Source organism: Bos grunniens, chromosome 12 (genome assembly GCF_055505025.1).
Source record: "Bos grunniens cultivar Pamir isolate PY7600 chromosome 12, Bosgru_T2T1.0, whole genome shotgun sequence".
In the NCBI taxonomy this organism is placed as follows: Eukaryota; Metazoa; Chordata; class Mammalia; order Artiodactyla; family Bovidae; genus Bos; species Bos grunniens.
In genome coordinates, this window is record NC_141176.1 from 11,469,430 (window position 1) to 11,488,446 (window position 19,017).

General features: G+C 37.7%; 1 protein-coding gene and 1 non-coding gene across 13 annotated transcripts in view; both read right to left on the bottom strand.

Annotated features, from left to right (window-relative positions):
• The window catches only part of ELF1 (E74 like ETS transcription factor 1), a 121,631-nt gene that overhangs the window by 6,547 nt on the left and 96,067 nt on the right, over positions 1-19,017 (bottom strand). For 8 of the 12 annotated variants that reach the window (XM_086328763.1, XM_086328767.1, XM_086328765.1 and 5 more), the window contains 5 exons: positions 14,950-15,057; positions 13,271-13,438; positions 5,177-5,260; positions 4,225-4,417; positions 2,843-3,286 (listed from right to left, as the gene is read on the bottom strand). In XM_086328763.1, the coding sequence (XP_086184889.1) occupies positions 2,843-3,286; positions 4,225-4,417; positions 5,177-5,260; positions 13,271-13,438; positions 14,950-15,057 (997 nt within the window). The remainder of the gene's footprint in view (positions 1-2,842; positions 3,287-4,224; positions 4,418-5,176; positions 5,261-13,270; positions 13,439-14,949; positions 15,058-19,017) is intronic. The other 4 variants (XM_086328772.1, XM_086328774.1, XM_086328771.1 and 1 more) reach the window with 1 other exon arrangement.
• Positions 13,020-13,091, bottom strand: TRNAR-CCU (transfer RNA arginine (anticodon CCU)). The gene has a single exon. It is a non-coding gene; the product is annotated as a tRNA-Arg (tRNA).

Here is a 19,017-nt window from a genome sequence, read left to right on the forward strand (position 1 = left end):
CTAAGTCGTAAGTATTGTACCTTCTCTCAACTACAGAAAAAAAATATTTCAAAGGTCTTTGGTTTTTTAAAAAACTAGTCAAGAAAGATATAGCCAAATTTCTGTAACTTAGGAGTGATAATATGGTTACTTGAGATGTCTGTATTTTTAAAGAGTTGTACATTGAAATATTTAGGGGTGAAATGTCATGGTGATGTCAACTGACTTGACAAATACCCAAACAAACAAAAAAAGGGCATAAATAAATATTGAGAGAAAGCAAAAAAGGCAAAGAAACAAATACCAATTGTAAATTCAGCTGGATGACAAACAGGTGGTTCAATGTACTATTTCAACCCTTCCATATTTTGAAATTTCTACAGTTAAAAGTTGGCACAATTACAGTGAAAATAAGTAGGACTTGAGGGAGGAAAATAAAATACAACCAAATGAGAGAAGAATTGTTTTAAAATCAAACAAATGATTAAGAATGTATGTGGATATAACTGATTCACTTTTCTGTATAACATAAACTAATACAACAGTGTAAAGCAACTATACCCCGATTTTAAAAAATGAATGTAGATACATAGATAGTCATATAAATACACGATAATTTCTACAAGAAGAAATTGTGTTTTGGAAATTCTCTGGTGGTCCAGTGGTTTTAGTTCTTGACACTTCCACTGCCACGGGCCTAGTTCAATCCCTGGTCAGGGAACTAATACCCCTCCTGTGAGCCACAAGTCACAGTCAAAAAAAAAAGAATAAAAAATTGTGTTTTAAAGTTTGAAGAGTTAAATTTTATATTTGTTCATTTTGTAAGTAGTCCACTTAGACAACTCATTTTTCTAAAAGGAGATAAAGAATAATTATATATACTACTTCCAAACAAATTCTATGAATATGAAGGAGTGTTCTGTGTCAGACTGTGTTAGGTGCTGGAAAAAGGATAGTGGATAGAAGGTAGCTTCTACAGATTTAAATGGATAGCATGAGACAGGCATTAAAGTTACTTGAAAACCTGGATTATGTACCAGAACATGGCAGAGGGAAACAGTCAGCTTCAGCTGGAAGGAATTCTGAGCAGAGCAAGAGCTGGCAGCGGAAGTTATGGAAACTGGACAACACTCTGTATGCAACACAGATCTAACAACAGCTGCAAGAAGGCAATACCACAAATGCTGGCTCTTGACCCATTAAACAAAGGATGGCTCTGGTCAGAAACATCATATAATGAGAGGCATCGATAACACAGAGGTTGGAAAAGAAAAAAATAGGAGAAGGAGGAATCAGGCAGAGAGTCCACAGAACTCTTTTTTACCTTCTGGGCCACAAGGGAAGCCCATAGACCTCTCAGAGAATGTAAAAACGAAGATTCTGAAAGGTATACCAAAGACAGCTTGAAAATCACAGGAAGGAAGCTTTTTAATTACAACCCTTTAATACCTGGCACTGAGTCTTATTCAGAAACTGACATTCACAGTAATAAAGTATCCAATATAATACCATAATTTATTATCTTTCTGAGCTAGAGCTGTGTGTTTTTGTTATTGTTGTTTTTCTTCTGGTTTGTTTTTATTCTCAAGGTCTAAAAAGGAACCTTTGGTCAGAGATGCTAAAAAAAAAAAAAAAAAAACACAACTGAATCCATCCAAGAAGGGAGTCCCAGTGATCTGCATGTTTCTTATCAACACAGACAAACACAATGACAACAAAGAGTGACAAGAGCCTGGAAAACAATGGGCGGAACCAAATAATTCCAATTAGATACTCAGTCATTGTAAGTAACCAACAGAACTTAGAGGAAAACAAAGCATTAACAGGAAAACATAGTTAAATAAGTACTTGTTTAATTAAGATAGGAAAAATGTGACCTACACCCCTCACACGTCAATAATTTAAGATCATTCAATTCTCTTAAACTTGTCAAAAGTTGAATGGGGTGTACAAGGAAGCCTGAATGGTCTAGTAGGTCTGTTTTGACTCCAGGTAATGCTTACTTCAAGGTCAACTGAATAAAAATCCAGCATTTACACTTGAGAATATACAACTGTAAGACAGGAGTCAGCTAATGAAATAATCAAAAGAATCATATTTATTGGGTTTGGAATGGCTCTTATAAGTCATGTTCTAGAAATTCACAGCAGTAGAAACTAAAAAACAGAACCCTGAAAATGTCCACCTAATTTTCTGCCTTCCTCCTTTTTCCCCATTCTAAATCAGTCAAAACCAGTCACAAGTTTCTGCAAAAAAAACAGTCTAAGTTGTTGTTAGACTTTGTTAAGATATATCGTCTCTGGGGTTATGAGGCAGATTTGATTTGATTAAACCAAAAAACTATTCCTCCAACTCTGCCACTCTACAAACCTGAAAAAGAGGACCTTTGATTCCTGGACTCCCAACCTGTTTGACTATTCTGGATACTATCTGAGAAGACTGTTATCTTCCCAAGGAATAATGCAAATTTCTTAGAACTCAATGACCAAAGGGTCATTATATGTAAATTTATATTAAATTTTCACAGCTTCTAACTTTGTCCCCAAAAAGATCTGAAACCATTCCCTGGATTTTCTTGTATGTGGATCTCTTCTTATATGGATCAATCAGTTATACAAAGCTATACAGGACTGATTCAAATTGGGAGAATCACATCAAGTGCTGTCAAAGTTTAAAAACAACAAATCACTGATAAAATCAGAGGACTGATGCCTTGCTGCTGAAACAATCTGTTGACCAAAAGTTCTAGCTTGAAATCTGTATCATTTTTATTTTCATTTCTGAATCCTGACACATTTAACCAATAATGACTCTTGTCAGAGCATGACACAACGATCTGCACCGGTCACTTCAGCTTTCTCACCTAATACTCGGAACGGAAGGATTGAGCGTCTCCTCTGGCATGCTGCTGGCTGCTTCTGCTTCTGGAACAGCTTGTACCGGCTGCACCACGTGAATAGTCCGGAAGAGCTGGGTAGGGTACGGAGCCTGTGTGGACTGTACTGTCCTCAGAGCCTCAGACGGCTGCACAGATTCCATGGGATCTTTGGGTTTTGCAGCTTTCGAATTCCCTGGTTTCAGAACTGTAGTGGCTCCTCCTTTTATTCCTGGACTTGAAGATGCTCTCGATCGACTTGCTGGGTTCCTACTCGAAGTGGCTGTTGATGATAGTGAGGGATCTGAAGACTCTATGCTGCAACTTGGATCTTCATCATCTATATAAATAAGGTCTTTCGGCATATCCTTAAACTGATACACCAAGCGCTGACCTTCTACTTTTGCCAGAATACCCCTTTGGTAATAGTACCTATTTGAAACAGACAATTTTATCAATATTGTATTCAGTTAAACATAAACTAAAATAATATTCAACACAGCAAAACTTTTATAATCATAAACAAGAGTTTAAAGTTGGAAACAAGTGAGAAAAGGATTTCTAAATGAAGGGTAGTTATTTTCTCTTCCATAGCTTACTATAATGTCCCTACCTGTTTTAAAGTCAATTCAGTAAATCTGAAAAAATTTTCTATATAAAACTTAATGATGTACAAATAGATGTGATTCAAGTTTTGTCACTGATTCTAATTAGATCAAGAACCTAACAACTATGAGCTAAAAAAATAAAATGCAAACTGTAACTAAATAGTTATGGTTTAAAAAAGTTATCAAGTTATCAGATCTGGATGTTTCCACTAAGTTTTTCTCAAACATATCCCCAGATCTTGACGATTAAATGACATGATCAAAGAAAAACAAACTAAAAGTGGGTTTAAGAGGTATCTCTGTTCAACACTTTCACAATGGGTAACATTATTCTTGAAGCATTAATTTATTCCAACGTAATATATCATACCTGAGGTTCATGCTTAAAAATGCACCCTCTTATTAAGTACCTGCATTACCAATATTTGTTATTTTGTGCTGAATTTAAGTTTAATGGCTCAAAACATATGAGACTTGTGGTCCATGTATAATGCCTGATGATAGTTCAACATTTTCTGATCTCTTCATAAATAAAATATCCATTATTTGCATGAAGATTTTTTGGGGGAAGGAGAACATTTTCCCAGACTGAAATAATATTTTGATTTAAATACTCAGTTCTATAAGTAGTGTGGTTTTAGCACTTCAATAGTAAGATTCACCATTTCTAAAGAAAACCCTCTGACTTTTTAGAACTTACCTGCTTTCTAGTATTTAAGAAACAATATTCTTCACACAATGAACTACAGAAATTTCACGTACCTGAGAGCTCTTCCCATGGTCTCATAATTCATGTCAGGTTTGTTTTTGTGCTTGCCCCACAACCTGGATACTGCTTTAGAATCTACCAATTTAAAAATGCCTTTTTCTCGCTGGGTCCATTTGATGTATTTAGGACAAGTAGCTTTGTCCTGAAGCAGTGCCAGTAAAAACTCCCAAAGATAAATTGTGTTTCCTGAAACAAAAGCAATTTCTTTTTAACTGAACCAAAACTTTATTTGAAAGAGCACAATAAAACACAACTAAAGGTCTTATTAAGTTCCATCTATAATTATATAAAACAAATTACACAGTTCAGTTAGTACTGGTGATATAATAGTCATAATTTCTAGAGTCTAATATAGATCTTTTTATTAGTCCCACATAAGTTATCTGAATAGAGCAATCCTGCCAATTAGATTTGTGATGACCTAGGGAGAAAGCATTGTAAGAAATTTTCTTTCAGCCTCTTTAAGAACCATTATTACATAGAAGAAAAGGAAAAAGAAATGTAAAAAACCTTTCAATAGTTGTTCTTTTTATTTCAAGAGCCAGCAGATTGGCCTTAACAATTTTCTTCAAATTTGGGAAGCAGTTATGAAAATATTAAAACTCCAAGACAACATAATAAAGTGTCTATGAACCGAAAACCTAATGTGGCTGAATTCTTCCAAGGGACTCATTATTAAATGAAAGGATGGAGTATTTTGACAGGGAACTGAAAATCTCCTAATGGATTTCTTGTGCTACATTATTACCAGTATTTCTAGAAGTGATAACTGTGCATGTGGCAGGTGGCAGCAATAAGATCCATTTCAATAAAATCTGGTGTTTTCTACTTACAGTATGCAGATATTATTAGTGGTTTCTACTTACGGTATGCAGATATTTTAGAGCAATCTGGATGTTACTTGATCTATAAACATTACAAGGAAATTACAGTAGTAGTACTTACCCTTCCCATCTTTGTTTTTCTTCTTCACAGATATGTTTGGTGTAGTGGTTGGGGAATCTGGACGTGGTGGTTTAGTTTTTCTCCCTGAAATCACAATGGCTCTACATAAATATTTGCCCTCAAAAGTGAGAGAGAATGGATAATTTAGCTGTTTATAAAAGCTTTTTTTGGTCATTTATCCTCAATTTCAGAGAAGGCAATGGCACCCCACTCCAGTACTCTTGCCTGGAAAATCCCATGGACGGAGTAGCCTGGTAGGCTGCAGTCCATGGGGTCGCTGAGGGTCGGACACGACTGAGTGACTTCACTTTCACTTTTATGCATTGGAGAAGTAAATGGCAACCCACTCCAGTGTTCTTGCCTGGAGAATCCCAGGGACAGGGGAGCCTGGTGGGCTGCCGTCTATGGGGTCGCACAGAGTCACACACAACTCAAGTGACTTAGCAGCATCTTCAATTTTAAGTGCCAAGTATTTTATACTTGGACTGCATGGAGATCCAACCAGTCCATTCTGAAGGAGATCAGCCCTGGGATTTCTTTGGAAGGAATGATGCTAAAGCTGAAACTCTAGTACTTTGGCCACCTCATGCAAAGAGTTGACTCATTGGAAAAGACTCTGATGCTGGGCGGGATTGGGGGCAAGAGGAGAAGGGGACGACAGAGGATGAGATGGCTGGATGGCATCACTGACTCGATGAACGTGAGTCTGAGTGAACTCCGGGAGTTGGTGATGGACAGGGAGGCCTGGTGTGCTGCTATTCATGGGGTTGCAAAGAGTCAGACACAACTGAGCGACTGATCTGATCTGATCTGATTTTATACATGGAACACATATTGGTTTCTTAAATACTACTTATTAAAAGGAAAATAACTTCAGTAAAAATTTAACATTACAATAGGTTAGATCACAGACACTTTTATGTAGAAAACAATACTTTGGCTCATTTGTTAAAATGAGATTAAGTTGAAACTTTATCTTTCAGGTGACAATTCTTAAAATTTGGATGAACATACTGATATTGATAAAACTTGGGCTCCAAAATCAAGCCATATAAGTCTGTCTGCCTCTTGGTTGGTTCTCAAATACTGGAAACTACCCAAAACTTCTAGATATAAGGTAAAATTGAGGTTAAATTTTTGTGAACCACATACTCAATTTTTATTTTGTGTATTTTTAAACATCTTATTCTATATTTCTTTCAATTTACAGTAAACAAACTTTATGGTTATCCATCACCCAGCCCCAGACAAGTCAGAGTTAAAAGTGTATTTTGTTCAGCCTTAGTCTGGGTCAACCGACTATTCTAAAGCCATGTTTGTGATCTCTTCTCCCTTTATCTAGAGCCACAACCTGGCAGCAATGCTGCCTATGACTTAGGTTGGGGTGATGATGCTATCTGAACAGACTACCACCCTGCATGGGAGAGACAATGGAGATTAAGCATAAATGGATGCTTCAGTTAGCACTTCTAACCATGATGTTCTTGAATTTGACTCTCTCTGATCTAGATCACAAGGGCAAATGCTGAGGTAATTTAGGGAAGTGACTTAAAAAAGAACTCTTTAGGGCTAAAGTCACAAGATTAGTAGCAACACAAGACAAGTTCAATTGCTCAGTCGTGTCTGACTCTTTGCGACCGCATGGACTGCAGCATGCAAGGCCTCGCTGTCCATCACCAACTCCCACAGCTTGCTCAAACTCATGTCCATCAAGTCGGTGATGCCATCCAACCATCTCATCCTCTGTTATCCCCTTCTCCTCCTGCCTTCAATCTTTGCCAGCATCAGGGTCTTTTCCAATGAGTCAGTTCTTCACACCAGGTGGCCAAAGTATTGGAGTTTCAGCTTCAGCATCAGTCCTTCCAGTGAATATTCAGGATTGGTTTTCTTTAGGATGGACTGGTTGGGGACTCTTAAGAGTCTTCTCCAACTTAACCACAGTTCAAAAGCATCAATTCTTTGGCACTCAGCTTTCTTTATGGTCCAACTCTCACATCCATACATGACCACTGGAAAAACCATAGCTTTGAATAGACAGACCTTTGTCAGCAAAGGAATGTCTCTGCTTTTTAATATGCTGTCTGGGTTGGTCATAACTTTTCTTCCAAGGAGCGTCTTTTAATTTCATGGCTGCAGTCACAATCTGCAGTGATTTTGGAGCCCCAAAAATAAAGTCTCTCACTGTTTCCATTGTTTCCCCGTCTATTTGCTATGAAGTGATGGGACGCAATACCATGATCTTAGTTTTTTGAATGTTGAGTTTTAAGCCAGCTTTTTCACTTTCCTCTTTCACTTTCATCAAGAGGCTCCTTAGTTCCTCTCCAGTTTGTGCCATAAGGGTGTTGTCATCTGCGTATCTGAGGTTATTGATATTTCTCCTGGCAATCTTGTTTCCAGTTTATGCTTCATCCAGCCCAGCGTTTCTCATGATGTACTCTGCATATAGGTTAAATAAGCAGGGTGACAATATACAGCCTTGATGTACTCCTTTCCCAATCTGGAATCGGTCTGTTAATAGTAATACATCCCAAGACAAACTGAATAGGAAAACACTTCTGAAGTTAAGGTGAGTAAGAGTCAAGGAAAGTGAAAAGTGAAAGTCAAAGTCACTCAGCCGTGTCTGACTCTGTGATCCCATGGAATTCCCAGGCCAGAATACTGGAGGGGGTAACCTTTCCCTTCTCCAGGGGATCTTCCCAACTCAGGAATCAAACTGGGGTCTCCTGCATTGCAGGCGAATTCTATACCAACTGAGCTATGAGGAGAAGAAAGTCAAGAGTCATTCTTCAGGCCTGGCCCCTCCTGAGACTACCAGATGTATACACGTGGAAAATAGGCAGCCTGGTGCCTCAAATTCCATCACTGCAGACATCTGCAGAGAACCTACAGAGATTTCTAGTTAACTGTGTTCATGACTGTGAGGATTAGAAGCCAGACTTCAGTTAGCTGCTATCCTTCTGTTTTATTTTCCCTAATTTTTTCTCTTTTTAAAAAATATTTATTTATTTGGCTGCGCTGGGTCAGCCGCGGCATGCGGGATCTTTGATCTTCGCTGCAAATGCAGGAACTTTAGTTGCCGCATGTGGGATCTAGATTCCTGACCAGGGACAGAGTCTGGGTCCCCTGCATCGGGAGCTCAGAGTCTGAGCCACTGGGCCAGAGGGAAGTCCCGATAGTGCCATTTTTATCCCGCTGTTTTCCTCCGCTAGTGTCAGTCATGGCAGATACCGTCAGTAGCCTACCCAGCATCCATCCTCTCCACTGTCTTCCTCACTGTTACGGTGACGATGCACCCCGAGTCACATGAACTATTGGTTAATTGGGTATATAAATTTTGTGAAGTTATTTCTCCTAATACTTTGAACATATCCAGCCCTTCCAGTTTTTCATGGGAGCCTGTAGCCAATTCAATAATCAATCCTCATCAGGTAATGCAGTTTCTCCCTGATTGGTCCATTTCTTCCTCTTTTTTTTTTTTCTCTTGTTTTGGCTGTGGGTTGCAGGGAGTCTTTGATGTTCCACATTTTTTTAGCATAATCTATTTCAGCCTGCATCTATTTTACTTATGCTACTCAGGATTCACTATGATGGGATTAACATCATTCTGGAAAATTTCTCAATCATCATCTTTGAATATTGCTTCTTCCTCACTCTACACATTCTCCCTTCCTGGAGCTCTGATTAAATGTGTAGATCTTCTCAAGCAATCCTCACATCTTTCTTTTATTATCTTTTACTCTACATCAGCTCTAGACTGGCGCTCACTGATTCTCTCTTCAGTAGTGACTAATTTGCTATTTAAATAGCAAAATAGATCCCCAAATATTATGTGTTCTATCTGGTTCCTTATCATGCCAGTCTTCCACCATTAAGTAGGATATTAGTCTTTTACTTTCTAAAAACAGCTTTATTGAGGTATAACTGACATACAATTAACCCGCTTATGTTTAAAGTTTATAATCTGATAAGTTTTGACATATGTATACACCTGTGAAACCATCACTCAAGATAATGAACATATTCTTCACTCCCTAAAGTGCGTTTGTAATCCTCTTTCCCCACCCTGCCCCATCCACAGGTAACCCACTCGTTTTCTATCATTATAGATTAATTTACATTTTGTACAATTTCATATAAACAGAATCATACTCTTCTTTTATGGCAGGGGGTTGGGAATCTGGCTCTTTTCCTCTAGTACAATTATGTTAAGGTTCATCCATTTTTGTCTTATGTATCAACAGTACATTTCATTTTATTGCTGAATGGTCTTTCATTGTATGGGTATTACCACATGTTTAACCCAATCAGCAGCTGATGGATGTTTGGGTCATTTCCAGTTTGGGGCTGTTGCAAATAAAGCTGCTATGCACATTCATTCATGAGTACGTTTTTCTCTTAAATGTACAGTTTCATTTCTTTCGGGTAAATACCGAGCAATAGAATGGCTGGGTCGTGTGTTAAGTATACGTGAAGTTTTTTAAGGAACTGCCATACTGTTTCCCAAAAACTATCGTCTCCTTGTAGGAAGGTGGGGTAATCACACCTCACTGGTTTCCTATTTTCCAGGGATTGCTGGTTTTTGTTGACTGATGTCCACTTTCTTTAGAACCACTGATTCAGGTATTTTGTTTGTGGTTTCAGTTGTTTCCAACAGGAGGGTAAATCTGGGTTCTGTTTTAATTTTTTCCAGTTTTATTGATATATAACTGACATACTGTATAAGTTTAAGGTATACAACACGATGTGATATACGACATACTCTCCACCCCACCCCTCTCCATGATGAGACCCAACAAATGATTCAGAGGTGAGACAGATTTCCAGCGTATTTCAAAATGCCAGCCTCAAAAAGCAGCTCGAGAATGTACCCTCAGCCTCCCTAGGAAGGGGTTTAAAAGCACCAGAGAAGTGGATACAGAGGGTGAAGAGAGAGTTTCTTCACATCATTTAAAAGCAGTTCAATGTCCCAATCCCCCTCCTACCAAATAAATGACTCTTGATTTTTTTCTAGCCATCTTATGGTGTGAAGAGATATTTTAACTGTGGTTTTGATTTATACTGCCCTGATGACTAGTGATATTTAGCATCTTTGCTTGTATATGTTGGCTGTTTGTACGTCTTCTTCAGAAAAATGTCTATTCAGGTCCTCTGCCCATTCTTTAATTGGATTTTTTTTTTTTTTTGCTATTGTGTTATATGAGTTGCTTATATATTTTGGATATTAATATATCATATATCCAATATATGATTTACAAATATTTTCTCCCATTCTTCAGGTTGCATTTTCATGTTTCTGATTGTTTCTTTTGCTGTGCAGAGACTCTGAGTTCACTGTAGTCCCACTTATTAATTTTAGCCTTTGTAAAGCTTGTGTTTTTGGTGTCATATCCAAAAAACGGTTGTCACATCAGGAGCTGTTACTCCATCTTGACTAGAAGAGGAAGTTTCACATGGTATTTTTTAATAGTCTCATTCTTTGACCATATTTTCTATTCTTTTGCATTAATAATTATAATAATATTCATTGGAAGTTTCTATTTGATAATTCTATTATCTGAGGTTCATAGTGAACTAACCCTAGGATTTTTTTTTTTTTTTTTGAATTCTGGTTTATTGTTGGACAACAGTGTTTCACACACACATCAAGCAGGCCAAAATAATAATAATAAACCACAACTTCATAGTCAAGGAAAAAAAAGAAAACTTTTATCACTGGCCTTTTTAACCATCTCATAAAAACCAGCTCCTTATAGTAAGCTACATACATGCACAAAAAGGGTTACTGGCATTCTCGAAATAAGACCGATTTTTTGTTGTAGCCTTTGCTTTTTTTTTTTAACATTTTCTTTCTCCTTTGAGATTGTAATGAACATGTTCACACCACAAGGAAAGTCAGAAGTAGGAGAGAGAATGCTGGGAAGGCTGGTTTGCTCATCCGAGATCATTATTAAAAATGGCTGACCCCTAACAATATGTACAAATATATAAAATGTAAATATAAAATACCGATTCTCCTTTTAAAAGTACTTTAAGAAAAAAAATCAGGGCCTTGGAAGTGTCGGCTCCTTTTTCCTCTCCTGTCGCAAATTCATGCTGTGTGGCTCTGGGTGGACAGGGGAGAGCCCGCGGCGGAGCAGGCGCGGCGCAGGCGGCGGGCAGGCCGGACTCCACCTGGCAGTTGAGCGTCTGAGGCGCGAAGAGGAGGATGAATGGGCTACAGCAGCCTTCTCTGTGAGCTTCACTTCTCTTTTGCTGCTGGTCATCCTCACCCATTTTCCACTTCTTCGTGTCAGGGTCACCATCCCCGTCATCTTCAGCTGCTGCTCTGCCCACAGCTGCCGCGGACGCCTCATCTTCCTCGCCACCCTCTTCCTCGCCATCCCCTTCCTCCTCCCCTTCCTCCTCCCCTCACTGTCAGCCTCCTGTTCCCCATTTTCCTCCTCCTCAGCATTCCCATCAGCAGGCCCTCGCTCCCATTCTCCGTCTCCCCCGTGGCTTCTTTCTTTTAAGTCCTTGGCAATGATCTTGGAGCTGGTGTGCATGGTTGCATTGGGCACGATGGGGCCAGTGATGTTATTCAGCAAACTGAAAAGAAAGCAGGAGGTCGAGAACTCCAGCGATGAAGCTGCCGGAGTCCACAGTGGAGGCGGAGCTGGAGGTGGTTGAGCGAGTGAGGAGCCAGGCGTGGGGACAATGCAAAGACTGCTCCTGAGAGCAGCCAGTGGGGGAAACGAGAATTTCCTGTGTCTGCTGCTTTTCATTCAGGAGGTATCTTTCTTAGGTGTTCTGTGATACTGAAATGTCAGTTCACCTTCAACAGGGTTTCATTTGAAGAAATACTCTGCAGCTTGGATTAAATATATGATGTGGCAAAGCAATTCTCCTGGGGCCCAAAATTACGGCCAGTCAGGGGCCATTGTTATGTTAATTACTTGGCTGGAAATTCCTAGAGTCAGTGATAATTTAAAATCTAGTCATAAACCTAGGTTAAGGTAAACCTAGGATTATGAATTCTCAAAAGAACAATTTTTCCACCCAGCTACAAAATACAAGTTTCCTTAACATCTGTCTATGCCAATGAGTGGACTGTTTTTCCCCTTAGGGTATAGCCTTCCAAGGACCCCATGAATTATATGCTGAGTTCTCTAATACCCCATTTTGCTTTGGACCAAGACTTTAGCATGTGCCTCTACTTGGAATATAAAACCAAGTCCCCTGGACTTCCAGACTGACATAGCCTCTCAGCCCTTCAGAACTGTTGCAGTGTCAGCTTCATTCCTACTGTTGTTATTTTCCTCTTCATCTGTGGCTCTTGAAACGTCCCTTAATTTCATGTGAAATTAGGTTACACAGTGGCTGGTGATGCCATAAACCAAGATATTAAACTCAACATATTAAACAAGCTGGAGCAGAATCAAAAGGCAAAGAAAGGGAAACGTGTCAGTGTTAGGATGTAAGTATGGTTCTAATTTGTGAATACTTTAAAACTCCCTCTGGCACGTTGTATCCTCTTCAATTACTTACCTGCTGATTTACCACTTGGATTCTTCCCACTGGAATCTTTTATTAGAATCTATGCTGGTGGTTTTCAAACTATGTTCTCCAGGAGAAAACTAAACAGGTCTTATCCCTGAGCTCTTTCGGAGCTTGTAGATACAAGACTGAGGCTTAAAAAGTTGGGAAAATCCCTTTTCTATAAGACGGACCAAATATTTTAAAAGTATAATTCTTTTTTTTTTTTCAATTTATTTATTTGGCTGTGCCAGGCATTAGTTGTTACAAACATGATCTTCAATCTTTGATGCAGCATGCGGAGTCTTTAGTTGTTCCATGTGGGATCTCGTTCCCTGACCAGGAATCGAACCCAGACCCCTGCATTAGGAGTACAGAGTCTTAGCCACTGGACCACCAGGGAAGTCCCTGAAAGTACAATTCTTAAAAAATGAATCTAACATGAAGAAATAACTCAATTTGTTTTATACCAATTTTATCTTACAGATGTTTTAATTGGTGTAGAAATACCCTTGACTAAAAGTTACCTTCAGATTCCACATCAAGAGTGGACTGTTTTCCCTAAACAGATTGACCACCTACCTTTCTTTCTCTTAGGCTGTTCTGGTGACGAGGGTCCTGGTGAGTGTGCGTATGTCTCTTGAACGTGCTGAGTTTCCATCACTTCAGGAATCCCGTCTAATGTGACGGATACATGTGTGACTGGGGCAACAACCATGTCATCTTCAGAGGAGCTAAATATACTATTATCTAATGGGATAAAATCAACTTTGTATTATAAATCAAAATAATTTCATAACATGTTTCCTATTTCTGTGAAGATTAAAGGAGAAATGAAATCTTGAATCTAGCCCCTGGTTTTTACTTCCTCTGCCCTAAGTCAAGTTCCCTGGATCAGTCCAGGTTTGACTGGCCCATTCAATGTCTTCCTGACTTGACTTCCTATCCCCAATCCATCCTGTCTCTCTTCTGCATTTTTGCATTGCCGCTAAGGTTTTTCTCCACAACCTAAGTCTGACCTGACCATATCATTCCTCTCTACAAAAACTTTACAGAGTGAAAATTAGAAAGAAAAATAAAACTGACATATCTTCTCATTGTTTACAGGTGGAAAAAAGATAAGAACAACCAAACTCCATAGCATACCATTTTGAACATCCACAGTATATAACTCATTATGAAACATTACTTCAGTTATACCAAAGCATTTTGAATCTTAAACATTTCATTCTTTCACAGATCTATGTCTTTGGTTCAATTGACTCCCTCTACCTTGAATGCCCTTTCCTGTCTTCTACACATGAGAAGCTTATTTGCCACTAACAGCCCATGTCAGAACATTCCTTCCAAAAAGTCAGTCACCAGTATTTTCAGCTAGAGAAATCTCTCCTTCCAGAACACTCTGCTATCCCTCTTTTGGCCTTTATTTTTGCTATCCCTCTTTTGGCCTTTATTTTTAGCTTTTACAGTTATTTACATAAATATCTTCAAAAGAAAACTGTAAGCTTGAGGAAAGAAAAAAAAAATCTATTCATTTCCATATCATGTTACTGCCTAATGTATGGCTGTGCATACAGAAAATCCTCAATAAACATCTTAAATTGATTTAATAATAATTCATTTTGAGTCTGATACTTCCTTGTCAGAAAAGTCCAAAGGAGAACAAGGATTTAAAAGCAAATCAATAAATGTGATAGGAAATTGTATGCCATGAAGTCTTCAGTGGATTTTTTGCCTATTCACTGATGAATACTGACAGAAATCACTAAATTTTCATTGGTTGGACCCTAAGTACACTAATACTTCACCAATGAGGTTAAGAAGATACTCTGCATAACCTCTCTGACACCTAAATTACCTTTTTATTCTCAAAGTCTTCATTCCTCAAATCTAAAAAAAAAAATCCTGTTTGACTGAACACTTTAGCAAAGGTACCTCAACCAGTACTATACCTTATAATGCACTTAGGATGCTAAAAAAATAAAACATCACTCTGGTCTCTTGATGTTTATCATCTAAAGCAGAGAGACGACAGGAAAGGTTTTTCAAAGCATGTAACCATAGTTCTACTGTAGAACATAGGAAACTGTATTCAACATCCTGTGATAAACCATAACAGAAAATATGAAAAAGAATGTATGTATATGCATATGTGTTACTGAATCACTTTGCTGTACAGCAGAAATAAACACAACATTGTAAATCAACTACACTTCAAAAAAAAAAAAAAGCATAAGAAAGTAAACAGCCGTAACACTCACTCATGCGCTTTTCATCCAGCATAGGGCCAGGAGAATCCATGTTGAGGAGTGCCTCAGCAGCCTCGATGGTTTCAATTGTTTCATCCCCATTATGACAGGAAGCTTCTACTATAATACATTTAAACAGAAAAACAGAATTAGCACGAGACATCTGTTGTTCTAAAAAACACAGGTTTGGGAATCTCCTGTGGTCCAGGGATGAGGACTTTGCTCTTTCACTGCGGGGGCCCAGGTTTGATCCCCGATTGGGGAACTAAGATCCAGTTCCTCCATAATAGTTAAAACCAGAAAAGATAAATACTTCAATAAGCCTAGTAAAGTTATTAAAACAGGGCACTGTAACACTTCCTATTAAAAACTTAAGCCTTCTATTTAAATTATTTAAAATTTTGTAGATTTAAGGCATAGTAGAAAAGCAGATTACTCTTCTGTCAAGGCTCTGGAATTTCATGAATTGAAGGAAATATCCCACTAAAACTAATTTTTTTCTAAAAACTCAGGCAAGTAAGGCACAGATAAGTCAATAATCAATTACCATCTTCTAAACATTTATGTAACTCTAGCTATTCATTTATATAAGCTTTATAAATATTTTAAAGTTCTACTAGGTAGATGAAAATGATGAAATTAGTTTGTGTAACTATTTAATTACATAGCAATTAAGAAAATATTACAAGAAGAATTTCAAATCACTTCTTTGTCAAGCTTTTATAATGAGAAATATCAAACATACACAAAAGTAGAGGGAATCATACAATGAACTGAATGTATCAAGGGCCCAGTTTCAATATGTAATAATCAATTTTCCTTAATCTATACTCCCCAGCTCAATAAAGACACAAGATTATTTCAAAGTGAACCTCAGACAGCCTGTCTTTCATTGTAAATATTAGCGTATACAGACAATACCATGGTCACATCTTTTACAAATTAATTATTCTTTAAATCAGATATCCATTTAATACTGAAATTTCTCTGTCTCAGATTTTTTTAAAAGTTGGTTTGTTCACAACAGATTTCAAACAAAGTTCATGCATTACACTTGGTGGCATACACCTTCCTTCCTATTTTGTTTTGTTTTGCTGTTTATCTTAAGAGAAACAGGGTCAATCTGTTTGTAGTTTCCCACATTTTAGATTTTGCTGATTATATCTCTGTGGTGTCACTTACCACAGCCCTCCCCCATGTATTTCCTGTAAACTGGTAGATATTTCTGTAAGAATGACTTGATTCACATTCAGTTTTTTGCCAAGAATACGTGAAGGTAATGCTGTGTGATTCCATGTGCTTTTTGAAAGTAGGTAGTCTTTCTTCAGGACTGCTAGACCGAGAATCAGTTTCAAGCATTGTCAGCCTGATCCGGTCACCATTAAATTTCCCAACAGCCTCTCATCTAAAGGCGTTGCAGTTATTGATGACAGTTTGCCTAGATCCAGGAGTTCATTAGGGATTCCAAAATGGTGATAATCATAATCTTATCATTCCTCTCGCATTTATTAGCTAGAATTCTCTACGAAGAAGAACTTGCTGTCATTGACTATCTGGTTACCCTGAGCCACGGTTTATACAATAAGGGCAAATTAAATGCCTGGATCTTTTTCTGTTATTCACTAATTTCAGAGTAAAAAACGGGATCTTTCAAAAGTGACCACTGAGTTTAAAAGATTTTTGTTAGTTTCTAGTTTATGTTTCTATGTTTAAATATAAGCAAACACATACATATCATTTTTATTCTCTCCCTTATCTTAAATAAAAAATAACTATTCATGCTGTACTGACCCTTGCTTTTTAAACTTCATATATACTAGAAATCATTCCACAGCTGCATACAGAAATCAAACTACCTTTCGAATTTCAAAAAACATAAAGCAAATTTAATATCAGTGATCTAATTTGTAAAAGTCTGTTTATTACACTCAGTTTCAGTGTTCAGGGCAGGAAATGCAAAATAAATTGGTGAGTCCTACATAAAACAGGAATGAAAACCAAAAAAACAGTACAACTAAGCTTTTAAAAATACAGAGAAAATGTTTTCCCATCATTAAATGGATTACAAAAATTTCTTGCAGGCAACACTAAAACCCACAAGCTTTTTTCTTCTAGTTTTACTGAGATATAATTGACATGCAGCATTGTGTGAGTTTAAGGTGTACAGCATAATGATTTGATCATTTCAATCATGAAATGATTATCACAATGAGTTTAGTGAATATCCATCATTTCATATAGATATAAAATTAAGGATACAGAAGAACTTTTCTTGGGATGAGAACCGAAGAATTACTCTTAATTTTTATATATAACATGCCTCAGTGTTACTTATATTTATCATACTGGACATTATATCCCTAGTACTTTATCTTTTAAATGAACATTTGTACCTTTTGACTTTGTCCAATTCTCATTCCCCTCTCCCCAAACCTCTGGTAAACACAAATTTGATCTCATTTTCTGTGAGTCTGTGTACTTGTTTTTGAAGTACAGCTGACCTACAACACTGTTACTTCCTCAACATAGTGATTGGGTATTTCTATACATTTCGAAATGATCACTATGATGTCCAGTTATGAAATGTTACCATACTAAGACACTACACAGTTATTTACTATACTCCCCACACTGTACATAGTAATACACATATATATAGATATATATACATAAAGCTATTCATCACTTAAATTCAAATGCATTTTAACAACCCTGCATTTTAAAAAATTAATTTATTTAAACTGGAGGCCAATTACAATATTACAGTGGTTTTTGCCATACACTAACATGAATCAGCCATGGACAACCCTGCATTTTTACTCCCCAACTCCACGTTTACTGTTCTTTGACATCATGCTTTACATATTTTTGTTCTGTGTATCTCAACTACAATTATTGTGGATACAGATAATTTCACTCTGCTTGTCTTTCAACCTTTCTACACGGCTAATTCACTATCTTTGCCTTCCTTTCAGGATTTTCATGTTTCTAGTTGTGGCCTTTTCTTTTTCAGTTAGAAAAGTAACATTTCTTATAAAGTTGGTTTGTGGGTGCAGAACTCTTTTGGCTTTTGCTTGTCTGTAAAACTTGGATCTCACCACCAAATGTGAATGAAAGCCTTGCTGGTTAGAGTGTTCTTGGCTGTAGATTTTTCCCTTTCACCACTTTAAATATAAGGAACCATTCCCTTCTGTTCTGCGTGGTTTCTGCTGAAAAGTCACCTCATGGCCTTATGCAAGTCCTCTTGTTTGTAACTTGTTGCTTTGCCCTTGCTGCTTTTAAAATCCTTATTTTATCTTTAATTTCTGCCACTTTAATTATAGTGTGTCTTGGTGTGGTCCTTCTTGGGTTGATCTTGTTTGGGACTCACTCTGCAGGAATTCCTGGACCTGGATGTCTGTGTCCTTTCCGAATTGGAAAGTTTTCAGTTATTATGTCTTCAAATATGTTCTCTGCCCCTTTCTCTCTCTTCTCTCTGGGACCCATATAATACAAATATTAGTACACATGATGTTGTCTGAGAGGTCTCTTTAACTGTCTTCATTTCTTTTTACCATTTTTCCTTTTTCATTCAGCTTCAGTGATTTCCAACAATGTTTTCCAGCTTGCTGATCCAATCCTCTGTATCATTTAATCTACTGCTGATTCCTTCTAGCACATTTTCATTTCAGTTATTGTACTCTTGCTGTCTGTTTGGTTGGTCTTTACATTTTCTAACTCTGGTAAAAACTTCTAACTTCTTGCTCTATGGATCCATTCTTCACCAGAGTTCCTTGAACATGTCTTACAATCATTACCTTGAGTTCTCTATAGTACATCACCAATCTCCACTTGACTTAGTTGTTATTCTGGAGTTTCATCTTCATTTAGAAGATTATTTCTCTGTCACCTCATTCCGCCTAACTTGCTCTTTTTATTTCTGTGTATCTGGTAGGTTGGTTACATTTCCTGATCTTGGAGAAGTGGTCTTTCGTAGGAGACCTCCTGTGCATCCCAGCAGCACTCTCCCCTCTGGTCACCAAAGCTATGCGCTCTGGGGCGCCCCCTAGAGGACTGTGTGGCTCCTCTTGTGACAGGCTG